Here is a 26,861-nt window from a genome sequence, read left to right as displayed (position 1 = left end):
GGATTTATTATTTTTCTCTTATCGTTTTTTGAAATATTTCAAATTGAATATAGTTAGAAATTACCCTTTTGTAAACTTATATTATAACATATCACATATATTTAATTTAAAAAATGTTAAATTTGAAATTGTATTTTACGATTAAACCAAATGGGCAGTTTCGCCATCTTATTCCCCAATATTCTTTGAGGTTACATTTGCACGCCCGAATGAAAAAAATGAATTGTATTGATAAAAATAATATCAACGCATTTTGATTATATAACTACATGTATATAATTATTAAGTTGCTAAATATTCCAAGAAAGGACCCAAAAATAAAAACTTGAAATGCAACGCATTAATGCCATTTGAAAAAAAACCCCACAGCATTAAAATGCCAAGTTTATTAGAACCCAAACTGTGCTGAAAAAAAAATTTAAATAGGTACCTTATGATAGTCTGTGTTATCAATGTTCTAATTCCAGCAGGTTTCAAATAAAAGTGGGTTTTTTTTTCATTAAATGTACATGTATTTCAAATTAAGTTCAAACACCATGCACATACATGTTCATTATTTACTATTATGTGTTACATAGGCGTCGGAACCGGGGGGGGGGGGGGGGGGGGGGCTGCCCCCTTTTTTTTCTTACAAAATTAAACCTAACCAAAAGGCACATAGCATCGAGAATGGGTCAGCCCCGACATTTCCGAATTGAAATGAAAATAAAGAAATATTAAGAGTTATATTGAAAATCCTCCACCCCCACCTACTACGGATTAGGAATTTTATGATTTTGGTAATATTAAGTTTTTGGTAGGTGTTTAAGATTTTTTTTTTTGGAGTAATAGGTATAGTACGCTTACCCCACCACCCCCCCCCCACCACCACCACCACGGATTAGGAATTTTATCATTTAGGGAATCAGCCTTTTTTTTGCCTTGTCAAGATTTCTGATGATTAGTCAAGCCCCCCCCCCCCCCCTCAATTTTCTTCTGACGCCACTGTGTTAAAACAAAACTATATTGCAATATATTTTTACATCCACCACGTACGAATCCCTATATTTCTTACGGAAATTGATTGTAATTCTTAGCTCTGTAAAAACTGTAAGGACTACACGTCCCGTTTATCGATCGATTGAAACTTTAAACGAAATAGTCATGATGATGATGTCAGACCCAAACTTCTTTTCAAGAAGATTCGGCTCCTGAGCCTCTTTCGTTTATCTCACGTACTGGTGTACATGTACATTAACAATAATTTAATTGACTTTTCTTAATTTATACGATCAAACATAGTCAAGCTTTAACCTTGTGCCATCAAATGATTCTCATATGTTACTGAATTGCCCAAAATGTGAATGTTTTGATAGATGTGGATGTCAATGCCAGTTGGAATTTTAGCTCGATGTGCGGGGTTGGTAGGGGTGAACCATCTTAATTTACCAAAAATATTTTTTTTCTATATCAAAACATTCAGTATAATAAAATGAATAGTGCCTGTTTGGGAGAGTAACAGTTGAAATTGAAACGCCTAAAACCCATTGTCAACCTCCGCTTCGCGTGGCTTGACAATGGTTATTGAGGGGTGTCAATTACAACTGTTACCCTCCCAAAGAGGCACTATTTATATAGTGTTGTTTGTTCTATCTGATAAAGTTGACTCATAAATGTTATGAAATAACAATTGTCTTACAACAACTATAAGCACTAGGATTATTGTGATATACCGTAATTATTAAGTGAACTTAATTACACCCCCTCCCTCCCCCAACTATTGTATGAACAATATCACTTTGGAAATAGATATTACATGTATGTTAATTTATAATTATATTTTTTTTATTCAATTCAATACTGTTAGAAATACATGCACATGATTACAACTACCGCTATTATTATGTAAACAATATTCCAAAATCTTTATAATCCTTAAATCAACAGTTAGCTGGTTGTGGTGACAGTCATTGAAGCCATTGTCTAAGTTTAAGTATTTATAACGGCACATTGTCAAAACATCAAATGCGTATTATGGTTTCCATTTGAAAGTGCCGAACAGAGAGAGAGAGAGAGAGAGAGAGAGAGAGAGAGAGAGAGAGATTTTACAATCAATTTAAAGTTATTAATTTTGATAAATTCTAGATGCTAATCAAAGTAACACGTACAGGTTTTTATTTATTATTTTGATAAAACCAAGATATTGTGAGATACATGTAACTTTCAACGTATGGGCCAACTATCACTATCTATACAAGCAAGTTATTTCTTTAGCCCAATTTTAAATGAACGGAAATGTTATTCGATCATATGTGTTTTATAAAAGCAATGCTCATTTTAATATATAGTCTAATTGGAATCCATAGAACTCATTAAAATCATTATCGCCATAGCTCTAGACACAAATTTACCATTATTCATTCCTCTGAGACTGAGCAAATGTACGTAAAACAAGGCTTTTCAAATTAGATTTGTTATTATTTTAAGGGCCAGTATTTGTTTCCGTGATGGTACATTTGAATAATCTTTAGGCACTTTTACTATTACCCCCCCCCCCCCCCCACCCACTCAGAATTTAATGGTCGTCATCTTACTTTTTTACACCGTTTAATAAGAGAAAAATGAGTTCTAACTATTTATCATAAATCATTTATATATATAATCAGAAAAAATTGAAAATTGGAGAGGGAGGATTCCTAAAACTTATACTCGGGATCATTTTTAACAGCTTAAAAATTGTATTTACTTAAAACTATTTCAGTGGAATTATTGGTGAGATAATTTGTAAATTAGGAAGAGGACATTAACCTGAAAAGACGGAGCCCACAAAAAGACCGTTAATATATATGAGCAAGTAACGTCTGAAAAAACGGCATGCACTTAAATTTTTGGATGTTGTCGGTCCTATAACACACCAAGCGGTGCAGACAAATTGAATATAATGCGCGTTAGATTTTATCAAACGATCATTTTCCTTTGGTACATGTCAAATTGTTCATGTAATTTTGAATATTTCAATTAATATTACAATAATAAATATTCTCAAAATACGTGATGACGTTTAAATTTGTGCTCATGGCGCATAAATAGGCTATGTGTATTCACAAGAAATATTGAACGTTGCAGATTTTCAATTCAATCGGAAGGGAAACTATACACTCAATGTAAATATTACGTCATGTTAAAAGTCTTAGAATATTTCAAAACTCAACAGAATTGTCATACCCGCTTACATGCAGGTATCTGCTGTAATACACGACAGTCCTATATTTTGGGTCCGCTGGCTGCCAACGCACTAAATACGTTATAAACACATAACAGACGTGGTAGAAACACCAGAGTAGTACCATAATTTATTTTAAAGTAGATTCAAGTGACTTTTACATGTACATTTTGAAAAACATACGCACCCCCCCCCCATCTGGAAACAGAAACATTTACATATATTGAAAGATCGACAACCCCCCTCCCCCTCCCCTTCCCGAATCAAGCGGTTTTACGCTAAATTGCAAAATTGGTGGGAAAAAAACATTTTCCACGTCATTTTTCAAAATTGTTGGCCTATAAATGAAAATGAAAATCATGAAAACATTTCACATGTTTATCTGACAAAGAAAGCAAGATTAACATATTGTTAATTGATGATGTTCATTTTCTAATGCCATTAAAGGCCCTTATCACTAATAGTTCTTTAAAGTTTTTTTAAAGATCAACTTGGAAGACCGCATAATATTTTACTATACATTAAAGGGCGGATAACTCGAAGATTGACTGCACAAAAGTACAATGGTATAAGAACCCCTCAGTGTGCAGTGAACCTGTAGAGGGTCTGGGGATAATTCTTGGCAGAAGGGAGATCTGTATGGAAAAATGTCACATTCAAATGAATTTTTGTTTCATTCTAATAATGGACTTTTTTTTTTAAATTTCTCATAACTTTTACTTTTAAAATGTTCATTGGTATTGAAAATGTACATATTTAGGTCTCAATTTCTTTTGAAAAAATAAATATCCATTTGAAAATCTTGAAATGACGTTTTTGTTGGTTTTTTTTTTTACAAAATACATAACAGTCAAACACAATTACAAGTACAATGTACTATATACATTTACATGAACATTCCACATGTTAAAATACATAAAACATAATGCAATACATATACATTGAAAAATGAATAATACTGATTTCATGCAGTAATAACAAACTCTCTAAAAAACAACACAAGGGATTCAGAATGTAAATATTGGCACTTTCTTGAATGTATTCTATAATGTATAAGCACTTTTTGTGGAATTTCAGTTTTTCCTGTGTGTCTGCCGATGTCGGAGCATATTTCCGGATTGGGCAAAACACTTTCCACACTCTGGGCATGCGTATGGCTTCTCCCCGCTGTGGGTCCGCTCATGCTTCATGCAGGTGGAGTAGTCCGCAAATGCACGGGTGCAGGTCCGGCACTTTTTCGGTTTCTCGCCTGTGTGAATCCGGAAGTGTGTGCGCAGAGTGGACTTCTGGGTAAAGGCCTTGCCGCAGATGGAACATTTGTGAGGCCGGATGCCGGTGTGGGTAGCCATGTGATAGTTCAAGTTGGTGTTTCCTCTGTAGGTCTTCCCGCACACAGGACACTGGTGTTTGGAGTGCTTAAACTTGACGGCAGATGACACAATGACAGGAGATGACACGTTCCTGTGGAATTTCAGTTTTTCCTGTGTGTCTGCCGATGTCGGAGCATATTTCCGGATTGGGCAAAACACTTTCCACACTCTGGGCATGCGTATGGCTTCTCCCCGCTGTGGGTCCGCTCATGCTTCATGCAGGTGGAGTAGTCCGCAAATGCACGGGTGCAGGTCCAGCACTTTTACGGTTTCTCGCCTGTGTGAATCCGGAAGTGTGTGCGCAGAGTGGACTTCTGGGTAAAGGCCTTGCCGCAGATGGAACATTTGTGAGGCCGGATGCCGGTGTGGGTAGCCATGTGATAGTTCAAGTTGGTGTTTCCTCTGTAGGTCTTCCCGCACACAGGACACTGGTGTTTGGAGTGCTTAAACTTGATGGCAGATGACACAATGACAGCAGACGACACGTTCCTGGCCTCTAAAACATCACAGGGTTTTGAACAACTATCCATGATGGACTCGTACACACACAGATCATCAAAGTTAGAACACTCATTTTTCAGGCTGGAATCCTCAAGAAACTTCTGTTGCAGTTGGTCCATGGCACTAGAGTTAGGAGAAATGGAGCCACTGGAATTGATGGAGGCATTGTCAATGAGACTGTGGTATCCACTGTCAAACTCCTCATCCATGAAATCAGAAGCCAAGTTGTCGACGGTGATGCAGGGAACTTGGAAGTTATTGAAGCTTGGTACAGGCTGTCTGAACGGTTGCTATGTGATGACAATTATAGGTAGTTTCATTCATGACGTTCCAGACTTCTGTTAATGAAGCAGATGATTTATATTATCATTATTATTATTATATCTTTTCAGTACTTGTAATTCAAAAACCATTTTGTGGATATGATATTTTCATGTATTCACATATAGGATTTGTCCTGATTTTGACTTCTTATATCATAAGCTCATAAGTTATAAAATGTTACATTTGGTCTTTCCATTAATTTTTAAATAAATTCTGTCATGGTATTTTGAAGGTAAGATGTAATGAATTAAATTATTACAATTCAATAAAATCTAATATCATATAAAGGACTATATATGATAAGGACCTAAAATGGCCCCCTGAAATGAACATCATCATTTTATTGAAATTCTTTGTTTTCTTTGTACAGATATATATGTGATGTTTTTACATAATGTTCATTTTGATTCAACTGCCCACAATTTAGAAATATAAAATCATAAAGACAACCTTTCCCCACCATTGTTTGCATTTTCAGCATAAAACAGCTTGTTTTCAAGTAGTTTTTCTTTCCGGAAACATAGAGCGCATGCTTGAACAAACAAAATATTTAAATCAGAGATGAATCTAGCCAAGTGTCATGTACAAATTTTGATTATCCATAATCTAAATTTTTGTAAAGGACAGGTTATCGTGTCGAAGATTTTACTTCTGTTTATTTTGTTTTTCTTATAAATTTTAGCGCGATTTTAATCAAAATACTTTCTCAGGGTTTGAATATGGCTACATTGTTCGGAAAAAGCTTTTGTTAGGTTCAAATGATGGTTAATCTCATTTACTCGTTTATCTAAATTCATGATAGTAAAAACGTCAAATGTCTTAGAGTTTTAGATAATTGAATTTCCTCACCTGTCATCTTTATTTTGCTAAAAGCATTTACAGGCATTATATACTTCAAAGGGAATTAATTGGCTAGGAAATTTACTTATGGATTAACTCAGGTGTCATAGTCTGAGCTATTATTCATTTATCGTTTTACACATGTTACATAATTTTTGTTTTATATACTGTTGAAATTCTTTTGTACAATAGTCGGAATCGGACAGCCGTCCCGATATCACCGATCTGTATCAAAATTACTGTCAGGTCCTTAATAAATGTTGAAACGCTGATTGGACTTTCCTCGGTTACTTTTACCAAATTGAGGGCTACCACCCGAGTGTTGATCGGGTTATAGTACAGCCGAGTGTCGATCGAGTTGTACAGTGGTCCTTATTGGTGGTGCTAATTTTATTGTCGGTAATGTCATGTACAAATTTTGATTATCCATAATCTAAATTTTTGTAAAGGACACAAGGCTAATAGGTGGCAAAAAAATGTCCTTGTTCAAGCATGCGCTTTATATTCTCCATTCATAAAAAGATAAGAAAATTGTCAATTTTTGACTGATCTTGATTTAATTATAGAAATAGCGTCATTTCTGACATCATATACTGCCAGTGAGTGCAAATAAATCAAATAAATAGGTGACAAATAGATTATACATTAGCTCTTCTAAAATATAACATAACATAACATTTTATTGTACCTGAAACACAAAAAAAAAAATGGTGAATTATGGAGGCCAAATTTAACTCATAACATATGTAGTTTTTTGCAAATTATGCTATGATCAAGGAAATTTAAGATACTTTTCAATTAGTGAACGATCAATTTGTAATTTGTACGGCGAATTGTATAAATCATAATCATCTGCACAACTTTAGATACAGATTAAACATTCAAAACGAACTTCTGGAAAAAAATCCTCTCGACATCTTTTTAAACAACACTTCATTTACAATTTTCTAGCAAAATACACACGTGCATCCAGCAAGGCGTGAGACTTTGTTTACTTCGAAGTTACACATGTACTTGAAAATCAAGCCCGGGCCTTTTCATCCCCACTTTCCCTCCCCCCCCCCCCCCCCCGGGAAACAACACGCAGCAAAAAACTGGGATAGACATCTTACACACTGTTTTTCATATGATAAAAAAAAAATCAACTTCTTTCGCGTGCGGAAACGCCCCAAATTTAAAGGGGAATTCACGGGCCCTGGAAGTTATTGTAAATATATTGCATGTGCATGTATAAAAAAGTAAGGGTAGGACACTCTTTTTGGGGCGAAATCGGGTTTGACGAAGTCTGGGCGTTCCTCAAACGAAATTTCGCGATAAATCGTTCAAGTATACTTTACTTACGACATATGTATACATTCGTTCCGCTCCAATGCTGTTACGTCGAAGAAAAAGGTGTTTTTATACATCCAAGTGCCTAAGAATTTCGCTAGACTGGTTTACATCCGGTTTAATCGCAGTGAATCGAAAGGTAAGTTCTGATTGGTTAATAATAAAATAAATCTGCTCGTCAATAAGGTGGCGAAACTGATAACAATTTATGGTGAGTATGTATAAAATGTTTGAAAGGAGTTTTGCATATAGATACTAGGTAGTTTGGCCTTTCAACAATGAAATGCGAGAATAATGAAGAAGATTGACAAATATCGATAAGAAATTAAAGAATTTATTTCATTATTGACCAATCAGAACTTACCTTTCAATTTACCTTTCGATTCACTGCGATTAAACCGGATGTAAGGGTGATACTAAAACAAGTCCCACGGAGAAAACAAGTCCCACGTAAGTCCCACCGCAAATGCGGCTGTATATCGATATAATTATGATTGATTATGATTAAATATAATAAAATAATCATAATTAACACAACAAAATATTTTTATAAGTTTTTATTACGGATTTATCGACGAAAAATCAAAGATGTTGATAAAGATAGATAACTCGTACGTAGAATTCATACGGCAGCAGAAGAAATCTGAATACCCGCCGTTTATTGATGGATAATTTAAATTTTCTTTAACAAAATAAAATCTAATAGCAATATAAAAAAATGACTTTATATTCATTAAATAACACAAACTAAGTAAAAGTTGGGTAAGTAGACAACTCCTACGCAGAATGCATTCGCCCGCCGAGAAAAGAGCACACCTGCCGCCTACCTGATGGGCGATCATAATGTTTTACTTCTATTTTCTAATTTAAAAAATGATCATTTTAATATTGATAAAAAAAACACATTTATTGATTAACACTGACTAAAATAGTAAAAATCATGAAAGTAAAAAAAAAAAAAAAATTACGCAGAATCCATAATGTACAAACTAATTGCTATTTTTTTTATTTTATTTATTTTTTTATTTCTTTTTTTTTTTTGTATGTTAGTCTTTTATTTCATTGTACTAAAATGCATAGATAGAATTATTAATTTCTTTTCGCAAATTTAGAAGAAAAAAAAGCGCGAATGACTTTTAAAAATAAAGGGAAAACTCTAACACAGAAATCTTACGACTGTGGATTTAAAATGCACGCCTGCCATTTATAGTTATGTCATTTTATTTGTAAATTATTTCAGATGGCTGTAAAGTTAACGTTTTGCCTTATGATTATGTTCAGAAGAGAAGTTTATATATTGCTGTGATTAATTTATTATATTACATGAAGTTGGGTGATACGAGTTTTATATAGTTCGCATATCACTCCTTTTAGGTTTGACCCAGTTCTGTTCTCTCTAAGAACTAGCTGTCATGTTGTAAATTTTGAATTTACTGGGTGGGTTTAAATACAAAATTTACACATGTTGGAAAATTTTGTATTTACACCCACCCAGTAAATTCAAAATTTACAACATGAAAGAACCATGCGTTCAATCAGAGTATTTCTTGGGGGGGGGGGGTATATAGGTTTGTCGGGGGAGGGGGTCGAGGCATATTTTATGTCATTTACGATGAAAATTTACGAAATTTGATTTTTTTCCAGGGGGGGGGGGATTCCACCCCATCCTCCGAATCCCATCTAGATCAGCTCATGAAATGTCTGTTAGTGGTGAAAATCTCCCTAAAAGTCAAAGAAAAAATCTTGAATCTACTCCCAAAAAAGAAAGAAAGAAAAAAAAATGATAACTGAAATAAATATTTGATGGAAGTTCGTGTGTTATACTAACATATACATGTATTGTTATTAAATTGTTATTATTGTCAGCAAGAACATTCTAGACTACGGCAGCTTACCGTTCACGAGACTGTTCCACGATCTTTGGGTCTAAAGACCAACTCTGTTTTAAATGTTTTTTTCTACATAATGAATGAAAAATCGTGTTTAAAAAATAGAAACCAGCAGAGATCGTCATATTTTTTGAAACCCTTATGATAAACGAGAAGGCTTTGAAAACATGTTTAAATATATAGTTGTTTGCTTGTCAATTTTCAGCAAGGATTCAAGCTGTTTTCCCGAGATTTCCATTATATTCCCCATATTTATTCGGAAACCTATGGAAATCTATACATAGGTCAAAAGTAACTTTCTACTGAAATAAATGTTTACGACTTCTTATTTTATCGAATTATTCATAATAACTGCTAGAATCACACAAGCGTATATGTATACAAGTATGTATATTTATAAACATGCATTTCTTTCTCTCTTTCTTTGTCTTCCCTCCATCTTTGACTTCATCTCTTTCTCCGTCTTCTCCATCCATCTCTCTCTCTCTTTCTTTCTCTCTTCATGAACGGAAAAACCATACAAACATCGAGAGAGAAATATATATGTATATATATATATATATATATATATATATATATATATATATATATATATATATATATATATATATATATATATATGAACCTGCGTTTAACTGTTCTAGTACATGTATTTTTTAAATACAATTAAAATACATGCATAGAGAAAACTATCAAGCAAACGAAATTGAATGTGTAGGAAAATAAATAAATAGCTATAGGACATGCACAAAAAATCTGTGCCAATATTTCACCAATGAATTTTAAATGTAAAGTTTCTATCGCGAATTTTCCGTGAAGTTGCGGTTAGCCCGGTAGCATGCCAATCGGCTTTCTACTAAAAATACTACCCAACTTTCACGAACGTATCTTGTATTTGATTTGTATTCTAGACTGTAAATTGTAATGTAAAAGTTCTTAAAATCCATATGGTGAATTCAGGGGAAAGCTCAATTCGTTACACTCGCTCAAGTTTACGCTGAATAAAAAAACTCCAAAACGAAACAAAAGTTCAACAAGTTGTATTTAAGTTGGTAAATAAACGGTACATGTGATTCCAATGAAAACCGATTCTCGGAGTTCCGAGAGAACCACTTAATAACGTGCGGAGAGTCCAGCACGGACAGTCCGATATAATTCTTTGCACAAAATCGACACTAACGTGCGGAAATCCAGCACAGCTAGCCCGATATCACACACACTCCACTAACGTGCGGGGTTCCAGCACAGTTAGCCCAACCGTTCTCTTCTAGATCTTAAACCATTCTCTCTTTTACACATTTTTTTTTTTGACAGGCATTGGATTTTTTTGACAAAGGAATGGTAATGGCATGCCAGAAAAGTAAACATTCACACATATAGCTGTTACGATAATTTCACACTTCTATTGTCCAACAATTATTTAATTTGCCTGGAGATTAACTTAAGAAGATATCAAAGACTAGTGTCAAGAGGATTAACATTTTGTCACATGAAAGCATCTCCGTTTGTTTGTTTGGTTATTTCCTTCTTTTTTTTGTTACAAACTAAATTGCGTAATTAATTTGAGAAAAAAAAAATTAAACTTAAGTTTTCATAGCAGCTTGTAAATTTTAAATTGATAACCTGTTACATTAAAAGTTTAAAATCGAAGATTTCTAAACTTATCTATAACAATCTACATTAAAAGTTTAAAATCGAAGATTTCTAAACTTATCTATAACAATCTAAGATTGTTATAGATAAGTTTAGAAATCTTCGATTTTAAACTTTTAATGTAACAAATATATCAATCATGCATTTTCAAACTGATAGACATATTTTAATATTTTTGTAGCGAGTCGGTAAGAGTTCCACTGAAACATTCACATTCTAAATGTTCGAAAAGCAAAATGTCATTCCGACAATTTTAATGAATCACACTAAACAGAATGAATCGAAGGTCGAGAAATGTTTTACATTTGATAAAAAAAATATATATACTAAGATATATACTAAGTATATACGTCCCTGATAAAAAGAAAGTCAAGAATAATGCAAGAATTATGCATGGCTGCATTACCAAATATTATTGATTTTTTTAATGTATATACATGTATTTATGTTTTACATACGACAAACAATCATTCACTTCACTTTCCCTCAAACGGCATCTTCGCTAGCCAAGGGTTTTCGGTCCACTTTGCTCCCCATAAACCCTTGGATGTCAAACGGTTACACGCAGAGTTTGGTATAAAAAAAAAAAAAAAAAAAAGAAGCGGGACCATTGTCACAATCTGAACACGAACACGTTGATTAATGATTCATTAATTGATAAATCATTTACTAATTACAAAATAACTTGCTCATTATTTCCTTTACTACTTTACTATAATATTTGGGGCTAGTGGAGGGGGGGGGGCTACATGTCCAAAGATGATTGGTGGTCGTTGGCTCTACCTATACACGTGTATATATACACGTGTTAGTTTCTTGTATATTCTGTGTGAATTGAACGGTTTTTTGTCACTTAAGAAACAATAGGCCTTTACCTACCTGTATATTGGGAGACGACCGTGAAGCACACCGTGTACACAACCACCACCCCATCTCTCTCTCTCTCTCTCTCTCTCTCTCTCTCTCTCTCTCTCTCTCTCTCTCTCTCTCTCTCTCTCTCTCTCTCAAATGTTTTAGGTGACTAAGAAAAATAACAGTTATGAACGAGAAAAGGCATTATACAAAAGCTTGACAAATAATGGTATGAACGTGCATTTTATAAATCGGTTAAATGTCTTAAAAAGTGTGTGGAACTGAAAGGTGTTTACTTTGAAAAAGAGTAACATGTTTGACTTTCAGTTGTTTGACGTCACCTGACTTCGTGGAAATATGAAATATTGCTCCGTAAATCTAATTCACGCAAAGTAAAAATCGCTGTATCTTTTGGAGAAAAAAAAATTAAATTCATATGATTTTTTGCATACTTATTTCCAAATGGTAGTCATTTAATAAAACATACGCCATCCTACAAAGTTCACAGTAATTTTGCCGTAAATCACTGTCCGCGGAGTTGTCTAACAACCCTCGTATAGTTGATTAAAAAAAAAAAACTAAAGTAATGAAAAAATCATATCCATTGATATAGGTAGGTATTCGACAAGGGTAATTCAAGGGTACACATGTACATTCCTTCAGGCTTGTGTGTTTCGTATAGACTAGTTCTTAAATCTTTCACTGTATTATAATTTATCATAAAAGCCTCAGTGACAGGCATTATAATTTTTTTTTATTAATATGATCATGTTAAGTTAGAAAATATAAAACATTAAAATAACCCATCAGGTAAGAGGCAGGAGTGCTTTTTTCTCGGCGGGCGAATGCATTCTGCGTAGGAGTTGTCTACTTACCTGATTTTTACTTAGTTTGTGTTAATTAATGAATATAAAGTCAACTTTTTACTGCTATTAGATTTTATTTTGTTGGAGAAAATTAAAATTATCCATCAATTAAACGACAGGCATATAGATTTCTTCTGCTACCGTATGAATTCTACGTACGAGTTATCTACCTTTACCAACATCTTTGATTTTTCGTCGATAAATCCGTAATGAAAGCTAATAAAAATATTTTGTTGTGTGAATTAATACTAATTTATCACATTTAATCATAATCAATCATAATTATATCGATATATAGCCGCATTTGCCGTGGGACTTACGTGGGACTTACGTGGGACTTGTTTTCCCCGTGGGACTTGTTTTAGTATCAGCGGGATGTAAACCAGTCTAGCGAAATTCTTAGGCACTTGGATGTATAAAAACACCTTTTTCTTCGACGTAACAGTATTGGAGCGGAACGAATGTATACATATGTCGTAAGTAAAGTATACTTGAACGATTTATCGCGAAATTTCGTTTGAGGTGTAGTGTAAACGCATGGTATTATTGTATGTGTATTGTTATGCATGACCTCTGACCCTGGTCCACCCCAACCTTACCTAGTCCAACCTACTGGAGCTCCAGTTCTGATCCTGCCGTATACCGCACCACACCTGTTACCCTGTTTTTCCTTATATATTTTTACCATTGTCTGTTGTCTGCCACATATTGTCAGGTAAGACACCAGATATTTGAACTATATGTTTTGTAGTTTCTCGGCTACACAACATTGGCGTCGCCGGTAGGATATGTTTTGTAGTTTCTCGGCTACACAACATTGGCGTCGCCGGTAAACTTTTATCGTATTTTTGTGTATTTTTGGATATTTTTGTCCACACGGCGATACACATATCGCCGATTGGATTTTCTCGGTCAAATTCGTTTTTGAGCCATATATTGTTTTTTATTTTGCATTGGACGTTTATTATAAGCGTCAGGTGCGTTATTCCTGAAATTTGACCGGTAATTTCATGTTTTCATAGTGTTTTTTTGTCACGGCGTGCTGACAGTTAGCACGTGCGGCGTCGTGATATTTTCATATCGGAACTCAATATTGTCATTATTTTTTCTATTGTGTATTGTCGTTTGTTTGCGTTTTCATAAGCGTACTAAGAACGAAATTTAGTATTTCGTCTTGTATTTTTGTCACTCGTGTTTCTGTAAACACGTGGGTGACCGTTTCTCATGCATGATAAGCGTGAATTGTAAACACGTGTTCAAGAGTATAAAATTTTCGTAGTTTTTCAATTATTTTTCGTATTTATGTAGTTTATTGTCACACTAAAGCGTTTATCTAACTTTGAAAGTCATATTTGTAGTTATTATTACCTAGAGAATGTTTTTCATATTTTTGACATTTTGTTTACTGTTTCGGTCGTCTTGTCTGTCGCCATTTTTAGCGCCAAATCGACTGTGACGTTTTAAAGTGAAAGTAACTTTCACTTTCGATTTCACTTTTCTGAAAACGAGACTAGTTAGTAGTTTATAAAATATATTTTCAAGCTTTAGTTATTAGTTTTAAGTAATGTTGTTATATTGTTTACATAAACATTTACTTTATTCATTAGGAGAAGTAATATTTTGAAATATTTTCTTGAACTTTTTTTGCTGCTGTTGCAGTATATCAGTTGTGGGCAGCATTATTTGATAAGTTCACAATATCATAAGGTCTTTTCATATCTGTTGACAATTAAATTGTATTAAATTAGTTGAACATATCATAAGTTCAAGTAGTTTGGGCTGTTATATTTGATAATTTTTCAGATTTTTTAAAATTACACTTTAGGGGGAAAATTGTTTAAGAAAAAAAAGAGAATTTTTTTTTTTTTTTTCTAAATTTTTCAAATTGTTTTTTCACTGAACTAGGTTATTATTGTTCAGTCTCTGTTTTAAAACAAATTTTTGAGTTAGAGATATTTCATTTATTTGTCAAAATTAGTTCAGGCTTTGAAAATACTAAAGTTAGAACTGATTACTTAATGTGATCACCAGCATGCAGTCAACCATGCAGTCAATAATGGACAAATCATTGACTTACCATCAATATGATCAACAAGATGTATTCTAATCCAATCAACGTTGAATATATTAGTGAGGGGGTGAGTGCACAGAGTGCATTTCAGCAACCATTAGTAGGTCCAGTGTCTACAGGCCAACTTTCCCTGCAGACAGGTACAGTGCTACATGGTCATAATGCCCCTCCAGGATTCAACCAACATTACAGTGGAATCCCTGCACCATATGGAACACCATATTCAGCTCAATACCCTCCACAAAGTGCTATTCTAAATCCATGGGGGGTAATGTCAGGTGTTTCAATGGGACCAGAAAATAATACAAATATGTTAGTTGGAAGTTCTTCCATGACACAGGGAGGTTATTTACCGTCAAATGTCAATGGAATGATGCCAACTGGATATACCGTTTCAAGGGCCACTGGAACAAGTTACACTGGTACATTTTCCCAGGCACAGGGTGGTTCGACTGGTTCCATACCGTCAAGTGTTCAGGGGTTAATGATGCCATACCAAACAACATCAAGTCTAAGTGGATTTCCTTCCCATGCAGCAAGCAGTTTCCAGTCATCGGTTTCTCAGGCATCAGTACTACCGACCACCAGTGTACCCATACCACAAAGCGGCAATATACCATTCAATGGTCAGGGTACTATTGTCAACATAGTACCATCTACCACCAATATACCTATACAACAGGGTAGTTATGTACCATTTAATGGTCTGGAAACCAATGTCAATATAGTACCATCTACTACCAATGTACGCATACAACAGGGTAGTTATGTACCATTTAATGGTCTTGAAACCAATGTCAATAATGTACCACCTATAAACAATGCATCCATACCACAGGATGGTTACGTACCAATAAGTGGTCAAGATACAAGTGTCAATAATGTACCATTTACCAACGGCGTACCAATAACACAGGGCATCTATATACCGATGAGTAGTCATAGTACAAATCTCAACATGGTTCCAACTGCATATACCAACAGTACTCCTATACCACAGGGCGGTTACTTACCGATTAGTGGTCAGGGTACAAACATCAATAATGTACCACCTACAAACAATGCATCCATACCACAGGGTGGTTATGTACCAATTAGTGATCATGGTACAAATGTCAACATGGTACCACTTACAAACATTGCACCTGTGCCACATGGCGGTTCCGTACCATTCAGTGGTCAAGGTACAAACTCAAACCTGGTAACAGTCACTACACCACAAGCGGGTTACATTCCATGTACTGGTCAAGGTGTTGATCTCAAGGTTATGTCACAAACATTGTACCAACCAGTTCAATCAACACAGAACTCAAATACTTCTAACCAGTATGTGCCATGTACACCAAATCAGGCTATGCTAAACAGCACTAAACAACAGGTACTGACACAAAATCATATTCAACCACCACCAGGATTCCAACAACTACAGTCTCAACAGGTTTCACAACAGAGATATGCTCCGACATTGACAACACAAAATCAGCTGACACAACAGGTTTACACTCAAGCATTACCAACACCAGTCAGCATTCAGCAGCAACAACAACACAACTTACAGCCACTACTCAATCATAAGACCACTCCAACACTGCAGACCCAAATCAACATGAAACAGCCACAACAACATAATTCTCAGACACAACTTGATCAGATTATCTCTCCACCACAGCATTACACAATGCAGCAAAGCAGGCCAAGTGTATACCATGTTGGTCAAGTACATCAACAAACTCAAATGCAAGATGTACCATGCCAAAATACAGGTGTGGCACCAGCTCTGATGCAGGATCTGATCCCAGGCCTAACAGATCAAGTCAGTCCGACTCTGTTACATGGCAGTAACATGCCTCCCCCTGGAGCAGGTTTGACAGTTACGGGTAGCATTCAGTACCAAGTCAATCCGGCAAAGTTGCAAGGTGGTTATGAACCACTAATGGCTTCAGCCAGTACTGAATCTATTCCTGGAAATGTGGAGAAGAGTTCCAAGATGCAGATGTTTTGCTACAATTCTGAGTCGGTCCAGACAGTGGGCGCTTTAAAACCGCTAACTGTTGAGGTATCTGACCAGGGTTCTTCTTCAGTGTCTGGCAATATCATTTTAACAGCTAAAGCAAGTGTTTGTTCTGACCATGCACGGAACACACAACCCCATGGATCTAAGCAAACACTCATGTTATTGCAGCAGTGCCAACAACCACATTTGCAAGGTGTACTTGCGCCACTCCTAGCACTTCAGTTGCCTCCTGAACAATACATGGCACAACCTCAACACCAGCCAATCATGTCGCGCTCACCACACCAACAGTTTGTAGAATGTCCACAAGAGCAGCAGATGACACTGACCACTATCGAGCAGCAACCTGCAACAATGCTTCCAAAGCAACACTTGTCAAACCTGCAATCATCCCCAGATCACGCTAATACAAAAAGTGGTAACATACACAGTGATTGTGGTGAAGATGATAGGCAAGATGTTTGCAATGAACATGAAATGTCAGATCTTGCTGAGGCACTGACTGATGGAAGAGAGCAGCCAGAGGTGTTTGATACACCTGAAGAAGACGCTTTGCTGCGGACAGTCAAGAGACACTATGTTGAGGTCTATCAACGACTGTCCACCCTGAAGAATCATGTCGACTCTTTGGTCATAGACATGCAGACCATCACAAAGGGAATGGAAGCAATTGATCTGGAGCAGAATCATCTGAAATATGACTGCTAGTGAGAAATAACTGTAAATTTGTTAATAACTTATCATGATTCATTAAGCAGAATGTTACATGTATCAAGACATTTGCAGCTGCTGATAAATTTATGTTATTGACAAACCAGTATGAACAACAATTAAATCCTATACAGTTGTAAGAGTAACTTAAATATGTAGATCTGACAATCATTATGTTTTAGTAAACATTGTTTCCAAGCCAATTTTCCTATTAGAAACTTGTAATTACATGTATTAGTTATGTAATATTTGCTAGTAGTTTTCATAGTTTAGTATAAACAAATATCGGTACAATGTGCATTTGTTTCAATATGTAAGATATATGCATTATGTTCTGAACAAGTCAGTAGAATGTTATATGCTTGTCATTTGCACTACTGAAGTTCAATATACTTAGATTATCATAGTACCTGTATGTTATTCATGTACCTTGTATTTCAGTCGATGAAGAAGTTGAGTTCCAAAACCAGGGTCACGTCAAATTTATAGTTTATTATTACCAATAACAGTATACTTAGTCAATATGTGTCATGCAGCATTTTATAGTTAACATATTCCCCGTCCATGTTTTCATATTTTTGGTTGTTCATATTTTGATATAGTGTGTAGTTGAAAGAAGAATTCCTTTTCATGTAAAACTAGTTTGTTTTGTTATTTATTATACAAGAAATAATTTGTTAGTCAAGAAAGGGTGATTGTCATAATTAGATTTAATCCATTTTGTGCTTTGAATAATTGGTATTTATTGATAGCTCTCTGTTACTTTTAAGTTAGTTAATCTACCAGTATATATAGGAAACATCAGCTACTGCTTTCAACATCCTCAAAGGCTTGTATAGACATACATACAAATAATTCCGGATTCTGACATAATGCAACAGAAGACCATTTCCAAGTTACAGAATAGTCAGCTAGATCAACAGGACTTTTCCGAAGTTCATGACGGTGCAGAATGTTCTGGGATCATGAGACGGCGGACTAAGAATGTTGCATCTTAAACTCAGCTGTAGATTTACCATATGGATCAGAGCCTTTTTCCACATAGTCCCACATTAGTTCTTGTTTATCTTGGTATATACCTACTTTCACTTCACCAGAATAAAGCTGCATTTGAACAATAATTTGTTGGTATATAATTGTACATACTGTACAAGTGTTTGTTAGTGGACTCTGATAACTCCATTACATAGAGGCCTTACCTTGCTCAGCATTGTCTGTACCCTAACTGTGTAAGGAGGGGAGGATCACCTTCAGCACCAGCACATCCTCAAGATATTTAGAAATATACGTCCCGTTTACTTAATTGACGAGACTGCATGCGATGAGCCAACTCCAGTACTCAAAATTCATATCTTTGATATTAAATAGGTGCCTTAGGACGCTGATGTCCACAGTGCCATCACATTGTTGATAACAGTAATGTTCCTGCTAAATTTAGGGCTGGATATTGTTCTGCCTAATTCAAGTAGGATTTGTACTTAATCTCGTTGTATTTTCATATGGTAGTTTTCTTTAATACCTCCTCCAAAACTCGTTTAGAGAAATGTTAGCATATTTTTCAGTATCTTTTATTGTCAACCTTTTTAAAAAAGAGATTACCTGTTGTAGTATATATACATTCATCTTTTTATTATAAAACGGGGAGGAGTGTAGTGTAAACGCATGGTATTATTGTATGTGTATTGTTATGCATGACCTCTGACCCTGGTCCACCCCAACCTTACCTAGTCCAACCTACTGGAGCTCCAGTTCTGATCCTGCCGTATACCGCACCACACCTGTTACCCTGTTTTTCCTTATATATTTTTACCATTGTCTGTTGTCTGCCACATATTGTCAGGTAAGACACCAGATATTTGAACTATATGTTTTGTAGTTTCTCGGCTACACAACAGAGGAACGCCCAGACTTCGTCAAACCCGATTTCGCCCCAAAAAGAGTGTCCTACCCTTACTTTTTTATACATGCACATGCAATATATTTACAATAACTTCCAGGGCCCGTGCAGCCTACCATTCGGTCTCTGTCATTGTCTAGCTGGAAAACGCTGACAGTTTTGTCAAAGGACCCCGAGGCCAGGCGCCGTCCGTCACAGCTCCACGCCACGGAGTGAACTTTGGAGTCGTGCGCCGTGTGCTCTCGTATTCTCTTGTTTTGCTGAAAATGTTTTCGCATGTTTTCAATGTAAGTCGCCATCTTTGGATTTTGTAGAATAAAATCCTACCGAGTGGATTCAAAAGTTCCGGAAACCAGAGGCCCACATGACATATCGCTGACATAACAATTTCTAATGAAAGTCTTGCTGAAGTCTTACCGTTGTTTTAATTTCTTTATAATTACTGTGTTTCAGAATCTAAATTTCTGCGCTCTACCATACCTAAAGTAAAATCATCAATTCTGGCATTATTGAAAATTAATTTTAGTATTACTGGAACAGATAATTAGACAAAATTGCAACTGTATTTAATTTAAAAAATCTGTTTTCTGTAATCAAATTATCATGATTTTATAAATGCTTTTTTTAATATGGGTAATGCAAATTTGCATAATGTTGATCAATTTTTTCCATTTTTGTTGCAAGTTAGACATAACTTCTGTTTTCTAGATTTCTGATAAGTCTAGCCCCCCCCCCCCAATAATTGTACAGTGATAATTGGGACGCATGATCGTACTGCTACATGTAGATGAAAAAATTCATGACCATGCAACCTTTAATAACTGTATTTTTTTCTACATTAATTATTCAACCATTACACATTTAACATGCATTTGTATCAGTCTCTACATTTGTATGCTGATGATGGGATTTGAACCCACTCTTCATTCCCAAAGGAATGTGTGCACCATTACACCACACCAGCTGTTATAGAGAAATAGGGGAATTCTAGTCATAAAAAACAAAATGCTATTTCTTTAAAACTAAAAATAGCCTACATTTTAAAGCTGATTTGAATATGTTCAGCACACAGGCACCAGACGTTATATATTTTTCTCATAATAAAAATAAAACCCCTGTACCTTATAATGATAAAATTGTCAGAACTATTTAAACCTCCCAACAATGGGTGACCTGGATTTTGAACCAACACATACACAAGCACAAATTACTACCTGGCATTAAATTCATTCACGTGATCTTGCACAGGTAGCAACCGACCAGAAAGAATAAACACCTGACGCCCGCCATGTTGGATCGTGAAGACCTGAAATTTACCAATGGGGTAACGTTAGGTAAGTTTTATATTTCACTTAATGTGTTTTCTTAATAGTCGAAAATCGTTTGGACAAATATTTTTTTATGTTTGAATTCATTCTTTTTTGTAATCAGCCATAAAAAATAATAAATACTTGTACATGTTCGACTCTACACAAATGTAGATTTCATGTATAAAATGAAATATATCTGAATCTTACATGTAATTTTACATATTAATCAAACCAAGATAATACATGTATGCATCATATATATATATATACATACTGCATTTACTTTCCAGGCTTAGTTCCCCTATAGTTACAAAGGTTCTCTAAACATGGATCCGTGGAACAGCGCCCATGATGTTGTACGCTGCACCCTGTGTCAGGAATCTGTGGCCCCAATGTACTGTGAAGTTTGTCATACACATCTGTGTAAAGACTGTGTGGAGGAACATTTCTCTGATTCCTCTAAAGTTCATGAAGTGGTGTCACTTAAACAAGATCTAACCACTTTGAACAATCCTAAATGTAGGAAACACCCCACCAAACAATGTGAACTCCACTGTGAACAATGTGACATTCCTATTTGTGCAGAGTGTATATCATCTGGAAAACATTTAGGACATAAACAAGTCGACATGTTCCAAAGGTTTGAAAACAAAACAGAAATTTTACAAAAAGATTTGCAAGAATTAGAAAAATCCATTTATCTTAAATACAAAGAGATTGCATCCAACATCCAAGCGCAGAAAGCTGATCTGAGTCAAAACTCCCAGAAATTGTCAACAGCAATCGACAAACAAGGAGAAGTCTGGCACAGAGAAATAGACACCACTATCACAAACCTGAAATCTAACGTGGAGGAAATGGAATCCAAACACCTGCCCATCCTAAATAAACAGGAAGATGAAATCACACGTGCCATTTCTGAAATCACACAGACCATTGCTGAACTGAAGAAGTTACTGAACTCCAAAAATGTCAGCCTTGTCTCTGAGTACAAATCCAGGAACGCTGAATTCAGAAGATTGCCTCCTAAACTCAAAGTGTCCTTACCAAAGTTTAGGCCTCAGGAAATCCACACAGATCAGCTGAATGAACAGTTTGGTTCTCTGTCAGCATTATCTTTTACAACACAGGAACAAGACTACAGCATGCCGCCCCAGGGAGCCGAGTCCTCTCCCCCAGACCGGTCACTGATGGATGTACCCCGGGTCATCACAGCTATAGACACAGAGTATAGGTATGGAATATATGGTGTGATGTGTGTGAATGATACAGAGATATGGACATGTGGTAAGGACAGCATGATGAACCTCTACAACCCCCAAGGGGAACTAGTGAAGTCCAACCAAACCAAGTCAGGGAAGTATCCATACGACATAGCAGTGACAAGGAGTGGGGATCTAGTTTATACTGATTACGATGAATTAACTGTGAGCATAGTGAAGAATACACAGATACAGACAGTGATCGGACTACAGGGGTGGATACCTTACGGTGTCTGTAGTACCTCCTCTGGTGACCTCCTGGTTGTCATGGTCAGTGATGATAAAGATGATAGTGATGAGAGTGACAGTGATGACGATGATCATAAACAAACAAAAATTGTGCGTTACTCTGGCTCCACAGAAAAACAAAGTATTCAATACGATGACAAAGGACAACTTCTCTATTCAACTGGTGGATTATTTAACACTAAATACATCAGTGAGAACAGGAACCTAGATATCTGTATGTCAGACCGTGACGCCCGTGCAGTAGTGGTGGTCAATCAGGCCGGGAAACTCCGGTTTACCTACACTGGTCCTCCCTCTACTACCGAGAAATCATTCTATCCATACGGCATCACAACAGACAGCCAGGGTCGGATCCTGACAGCAGACCAGTACAACCACCGTATCCACATCCTGGATCAGGACGGACAGTTCCTCCGCTACATTGACAACTGTGATTTACAGGCTCCATGGGGTTTGTGTGTGGACACCAGAGACAACCTCTTTGTGGCTGAGTATGACACAGGTAAAGTGAAGAAAATCCAATATTACATGTAAATCAATTAACTCTACCAATTATATGTAAACAAAGCGTATAAGTATATATTACATACTGTGTGTAGATATAATGTAAACAAACTATACACATTACTGTATGTCATCATACGGTGTGTATCAGATGTAAACACGCTGTGTGTGGATAATTTAATGTATCACACATACACTGACCGTGTCTACAAGATGTAAACAGACTGTTCAACTGTATCTGTGTTAGGTTGTCATGAGTCAATCATTCCATTTCTTCAATCTTTATTTGTTTATATATCATATGTTTGTATGTAAACAAATTGTTCTTTAATATCGATATTACATCTCAAAACAACTGACATTGTTTATATACTGTATGTAAACAAACTGTGTTTATGTATCACATGTATATATCAAGTGATTCTATGTACATGTATATTACATATAGACAAACTCCTTTTTCTATTTATAGATGTATATATAGTGACTGTTTTGACTGTGTCTATAATCTGTGTTTGTTACATTAGAATGAATGGACTGTATTTGTTACATGTGGTTATCAGCAAACTCTGTGTGACATGTTTTAATTACACATAATGGGTTAACAGACAGATAGCACTCAATTCTTTACCAGCAATGGAGCGAGGCCACAAAGGGACTGAGGCCCATTACTTATATAGAGGAGTGATACCTGTATATCAACCCAATCAGAATTCATATCCAATGAGACAATTGTTGTGACTTACCTTTAACTCTTTAGAATTAGAGTAGATGTTTGATGTCCTGCTAATCTTGTATCTTCTGTTCTAACTTAATAAAATCCTTGTGTGGAATATTCTGTCCATTGGTGTTTTTATCCGGGAGATTTTTCTTAACTGATTAGAAGATTTTAAAAATGTATTTAGACAATCAGTATATTGACATGGATATACATGATACTGCTTATGAATGATTGATGATAATTTGTTTTTAAATAAAACTTTAAAAGTTTGTACATTTAAGTACTGGTACCAATTTATCTTTTGAAGTGGCAATAATAACGCCTAATTGTGGAGCAGTGAGGTATGAGGCTCTCTCTCTCAGCGAGTGCAGTTATGAGTGTGGGCTGACAGCAATATCTGAGATGATTTGACTGCTATTTGATGACTGTAACAAGTTAAATATGTGTGAAATATGAAACAAGAGGCCCATGGGCCACATCGCTCACCTAAGGAACAATATGTATAATAAAAATCAGCTTAATGGAGTCATAATTAATACATAATATCTGGACATTGTACTATAATACATGTAGATCCTGTATAAATAAAATCCATTTTTCCCCTGGATATTCTTGTGTTTATAATTAATAGTCCCTTTTCTAACAGGATGATTTTATAGTCATATCATATGTTGAGTATTGCAGTTCTCAAAAAGATCCTTAACAATAGTTTATATATGGGATATAAACCTACATCAAACTCTGAACCTTCTTGTAAAGCCAAAGAATTGTCCTGGGGCCAAAGTCTTAACAATTATAAAGAATCATCTGGCTGATTAGTTTCTGAGATGAAGATTTTTAAAGATTTACTCTATATATTCCTATGTTTAATTTCAACCCCCAATTGTGGCCCAACCCTACCCGCGGGGGTCATGATTTTCACAAATTTGTATCTACACTACCTGAAGATGCTTCCACACAAGTGTTAGCTTTCCTGGCTGATTAGTTTCTGAGAAGAAGATTTTTAAAGATTTACTCTATATATTCCAGACCTATGTAAAAGTTTGACCCCCCCCCCCCATTGTGGCCCCATCCTACCCCGGGGGTCATGATTTTCACAACATTGTATCTACACTACCTGAGGATGCTTCCACACAAGTTTCAGCTTTCCTGATCTTATGGTTCATGAGAAGAAGATTTTTAAAGATTTACTATGTATATTCCTTTGTAAAAGTTCGACCCCCCATTGTGGCCCCACCCTATCCCCGGGGATCATGATTTTCACATCTTTGAATCTACATTACCAGAGGATGCTTTCACACAAGTTTCAGCTTTCCTGGCTGATTAGTTTCTGAGAAGAAGATTTTTAAAGATTTACTCTATATATTCCTATGTAAAACTTCGAACCCCCATTGTGGCCCCACCCTACCCCCAGGGGTCTTGATTTTCACAACTTTGAATCTACACTACCTGAGAATGCTTCAACATAAGTTTCAGCTTTCCTGGCTGATTAGTTTCTGAGTAGAAGATTTTTAAAGATTTACTCTATATATTCCTATGTTAAACTTCAACCCCCCATTGTGGTCCCACCCTACCCCCAGGGGTCATGATTTTCACAACTTTGAATCTACATTACCCGAGGATGCTTCCACACAATTGTTAGCTTTCCTGGCTGATTAGTTTCAGAGAAGAAGATTTTTAAAGATTTACTCTATATATATTCCTATGTTAAACTTCGACCCCCCCCCCCCATTGTGGCCCCACCCTACACCCAGGGGTCATGATTTTCACAAATTTGAATCTACACTACCTGAGGATGCTTTCAAATAAGTTTCAGCTTTCCTGGTCTTATGGTTCATGAGAAGAAGATTTTTGAAAATTTCGCAAAAATTTCCATAAATTCCTAATTATCTCCTTTTGCAAAAAAGCGTGGTCCTTAATTTTCACAACTTTGAATCCCCTTAGGCTAAGGATGCTTTGCGCCAAGTTTGGTTAAAAATTGGCCCAGTGGTTCTTGAGAAGATGTTGAAAATGTGAAAAGTTTACAGACAGACGGACAGACAGACAGACGGACAGACAGACGGACGACAGACAAAATGTGATCAGAATAGCTCACTTGAGCTTTCAGCTCGGTGAGCTAAAAACTGTTTGTTTTTTAAGACACTTCAGCTTTCAAAAAAAAAAACCTGGATTCTACCCTGATTTCAAGTAAAGGTGCTGAAATGACTGATCATGAAATGTCAATTTAAGATGCAAAATTAAATAATTCTCAATTGAGTACATTTATTTAGCAAGAATATATTCTAATGAATTAATTTGAATATGGAAAGATGATGATTATAATAAACAAATAATTTATTCCATTTCTTTTAACCCCTGCAGTTGATATAATTGGGAGATAATTTTTACACTCTATTTGAATCATGCAAATATTTGAGAAAGGGCATTCCTATGGCTTTAAACCAAATACTCTGCCGCACAATAAGGCTGCATTAAAGCAAGCTTTGTGAATTATACCTTGTGCATACAAAATCTTGTTTCCTGAAATGACGGAACTGGTCAACAACCCACCGTCAGCATCAGAGAGGAAGAAACAGTCTAGCGACTGGGGGCACCATTATCTTCTTGGTAGGGGGCACCTAAAAGTGAAACAAAACATTTTGTAAACTGACATTAATAAAAAAATTAATTTATGCCCAACTTTTGCAAAATTGAGACTATTTATCAATAACTACATTTAATTCACTACGTGTAATCTGGGCTTATGAAACATTTATTAAAATCCATGCACCTACATAACTTGTATCAACATAATTGGAATAGCTTAAAGTCAGTATGTATGTAAGATTTAAAAATTACATCCGACATTATTAAAAATTCTACTAAATGTTCATCTAGTCAAAGGGAGGCAACTTCATCATTTAAACAACCTATACTAAGTGAACCCTTCTTACATACTGTAGAGCAAACTGACAGAAAGATTCCCACAGACTACTTGAATTTCGCAAAACAGCTGAAATGTCTTTTGGAGTCATCAGGAGCAGAGGCTGCACTGGATCGCTGACCTGCATGGAAAGGCAGAGGCTTCCAACAAGAACGGGACTCAAGAGTGCTGTGTGTATCTTCACATTCGACCATTACAACCCCTTCAAGGAAGTAGAAACAAATGCATATCATCTTAGCTTTGCATACTAAGAGGACACAGACCACAATTATTTTTCCCTCTTATTCCTTTATACAAAAATAAATCATATAAAAAATTCCACCGGCTCAAATGAGTTCAAATACAGCATACCTATAAAATGACACTAGTCCAA

The 26,861-nt window shown here is 35.6% G+C and overlaps 4 protein-coding genes across 6 annotated transcripts in view; 2 read left to right on the top strand and 2 right to left on the bottom strand.

The window, feature by feature from the left end:
* Positions 1-3,591: 3,591 nt before the first annotated feature.
* On the bottom strand, positions 3,592-4,752 carry LOC128162608 (zinc finger protein 22-like). Its single transcript, XM_052825842.1, has one exon. It carries the CDS (start codon positions 4,747-4,749, stop codon positions 4,276-4,278), a length of 474 nt encoding a protein of 157 aa, XP_052681802.1. The 5' UTR covers positions 4,750-4,752; the 3' UTR covers positions 3,592-4,275.
* A 16-nt stretch (positions 4,753-4,768) lies between these two features.
* The window catches only part of LOC128162609 (zinc finger protein 300-like), a 292,098-nt gene continuing 270,005 nt past the window's right edge, over positions 4,769-26,861 (bottom strand). Inside the window, exons 1-2 of one of the 3 annotated variants that reach the window (XM_052825844.1) lie at positions 19,636-19,769; positions 4,770-5,411 (exon numbers count right to left, since the gene is read on the bottom strand). In XM_052825844.1, coding sequence (XP_052681804.1) covers positions 4,836-5,282 — 447 coding nt within the window. In that variant the 5' untranslated portion in view covers positions 5,283-5,411; positions 19,636-19,769 and the 3' untranslated portion in view covers positions 4,770-4,835. Of the gene's footprint in view, positions 5,412-19,635; positions 19,770-26,861 lie in introns of those variants that run through there. The other 2 variants (XM_052825845.1, XM_052825843.1) reach the window with 2 other exon arrangements.
* On the top strand, positions 14,403-18,426 carry LOC128162567 (uncharacterized). Its single transcript, XM_052825816.1, has one exon. The coding sequence runs from the start codon at positions 14,911-14,913 to the stop codon at positions 17,617-17,619; it is 2,709 nt and encodes a 902-aa protein (XP_052681776.1). The 5' UTR covers positions 14,403-14,910; the 3' UTR covers positions 17,620-18,426.
* On the top strand, positions 20,743-23,780 carry LOC128162570 (E3 ubiquitin-protein ligase TRIM71-like). The gene is made up of 2 exons (XM_052825818.1): positions 20,743-20,853; positions 21,120-23,780. The coding sequence occupies exon 2, from the start codon at positions 21,156-21,158 to the stop codon at positions 22,872-22,874; it is 1,719 nt and encodes a 572-aa protein (XP_052681778.1). The 5' UTR covers positions 20,743-20,853; positions 21,120-21,155; the 3' UTR covers positions 22,875-23,780.

This window comes from Crassostrea angulata, chromosome 9 (assembly GCF_025612915.1).
Source record: "Crassostrea angulata isolate pt1a10 chromosome 9, ASM2561291v2, whole genome shotgun sequence".
Lineage (NCBI taxonomy): Eukaryota > Metazoa > Mollusca > Bivalvia > Ostreida > Ostreidae > Magallana > Magallana angulata.
Note: the sequence above shows the minus strand (reverse complement) of the source record. Positions and strands in the feature narration are given on the sequence as shown.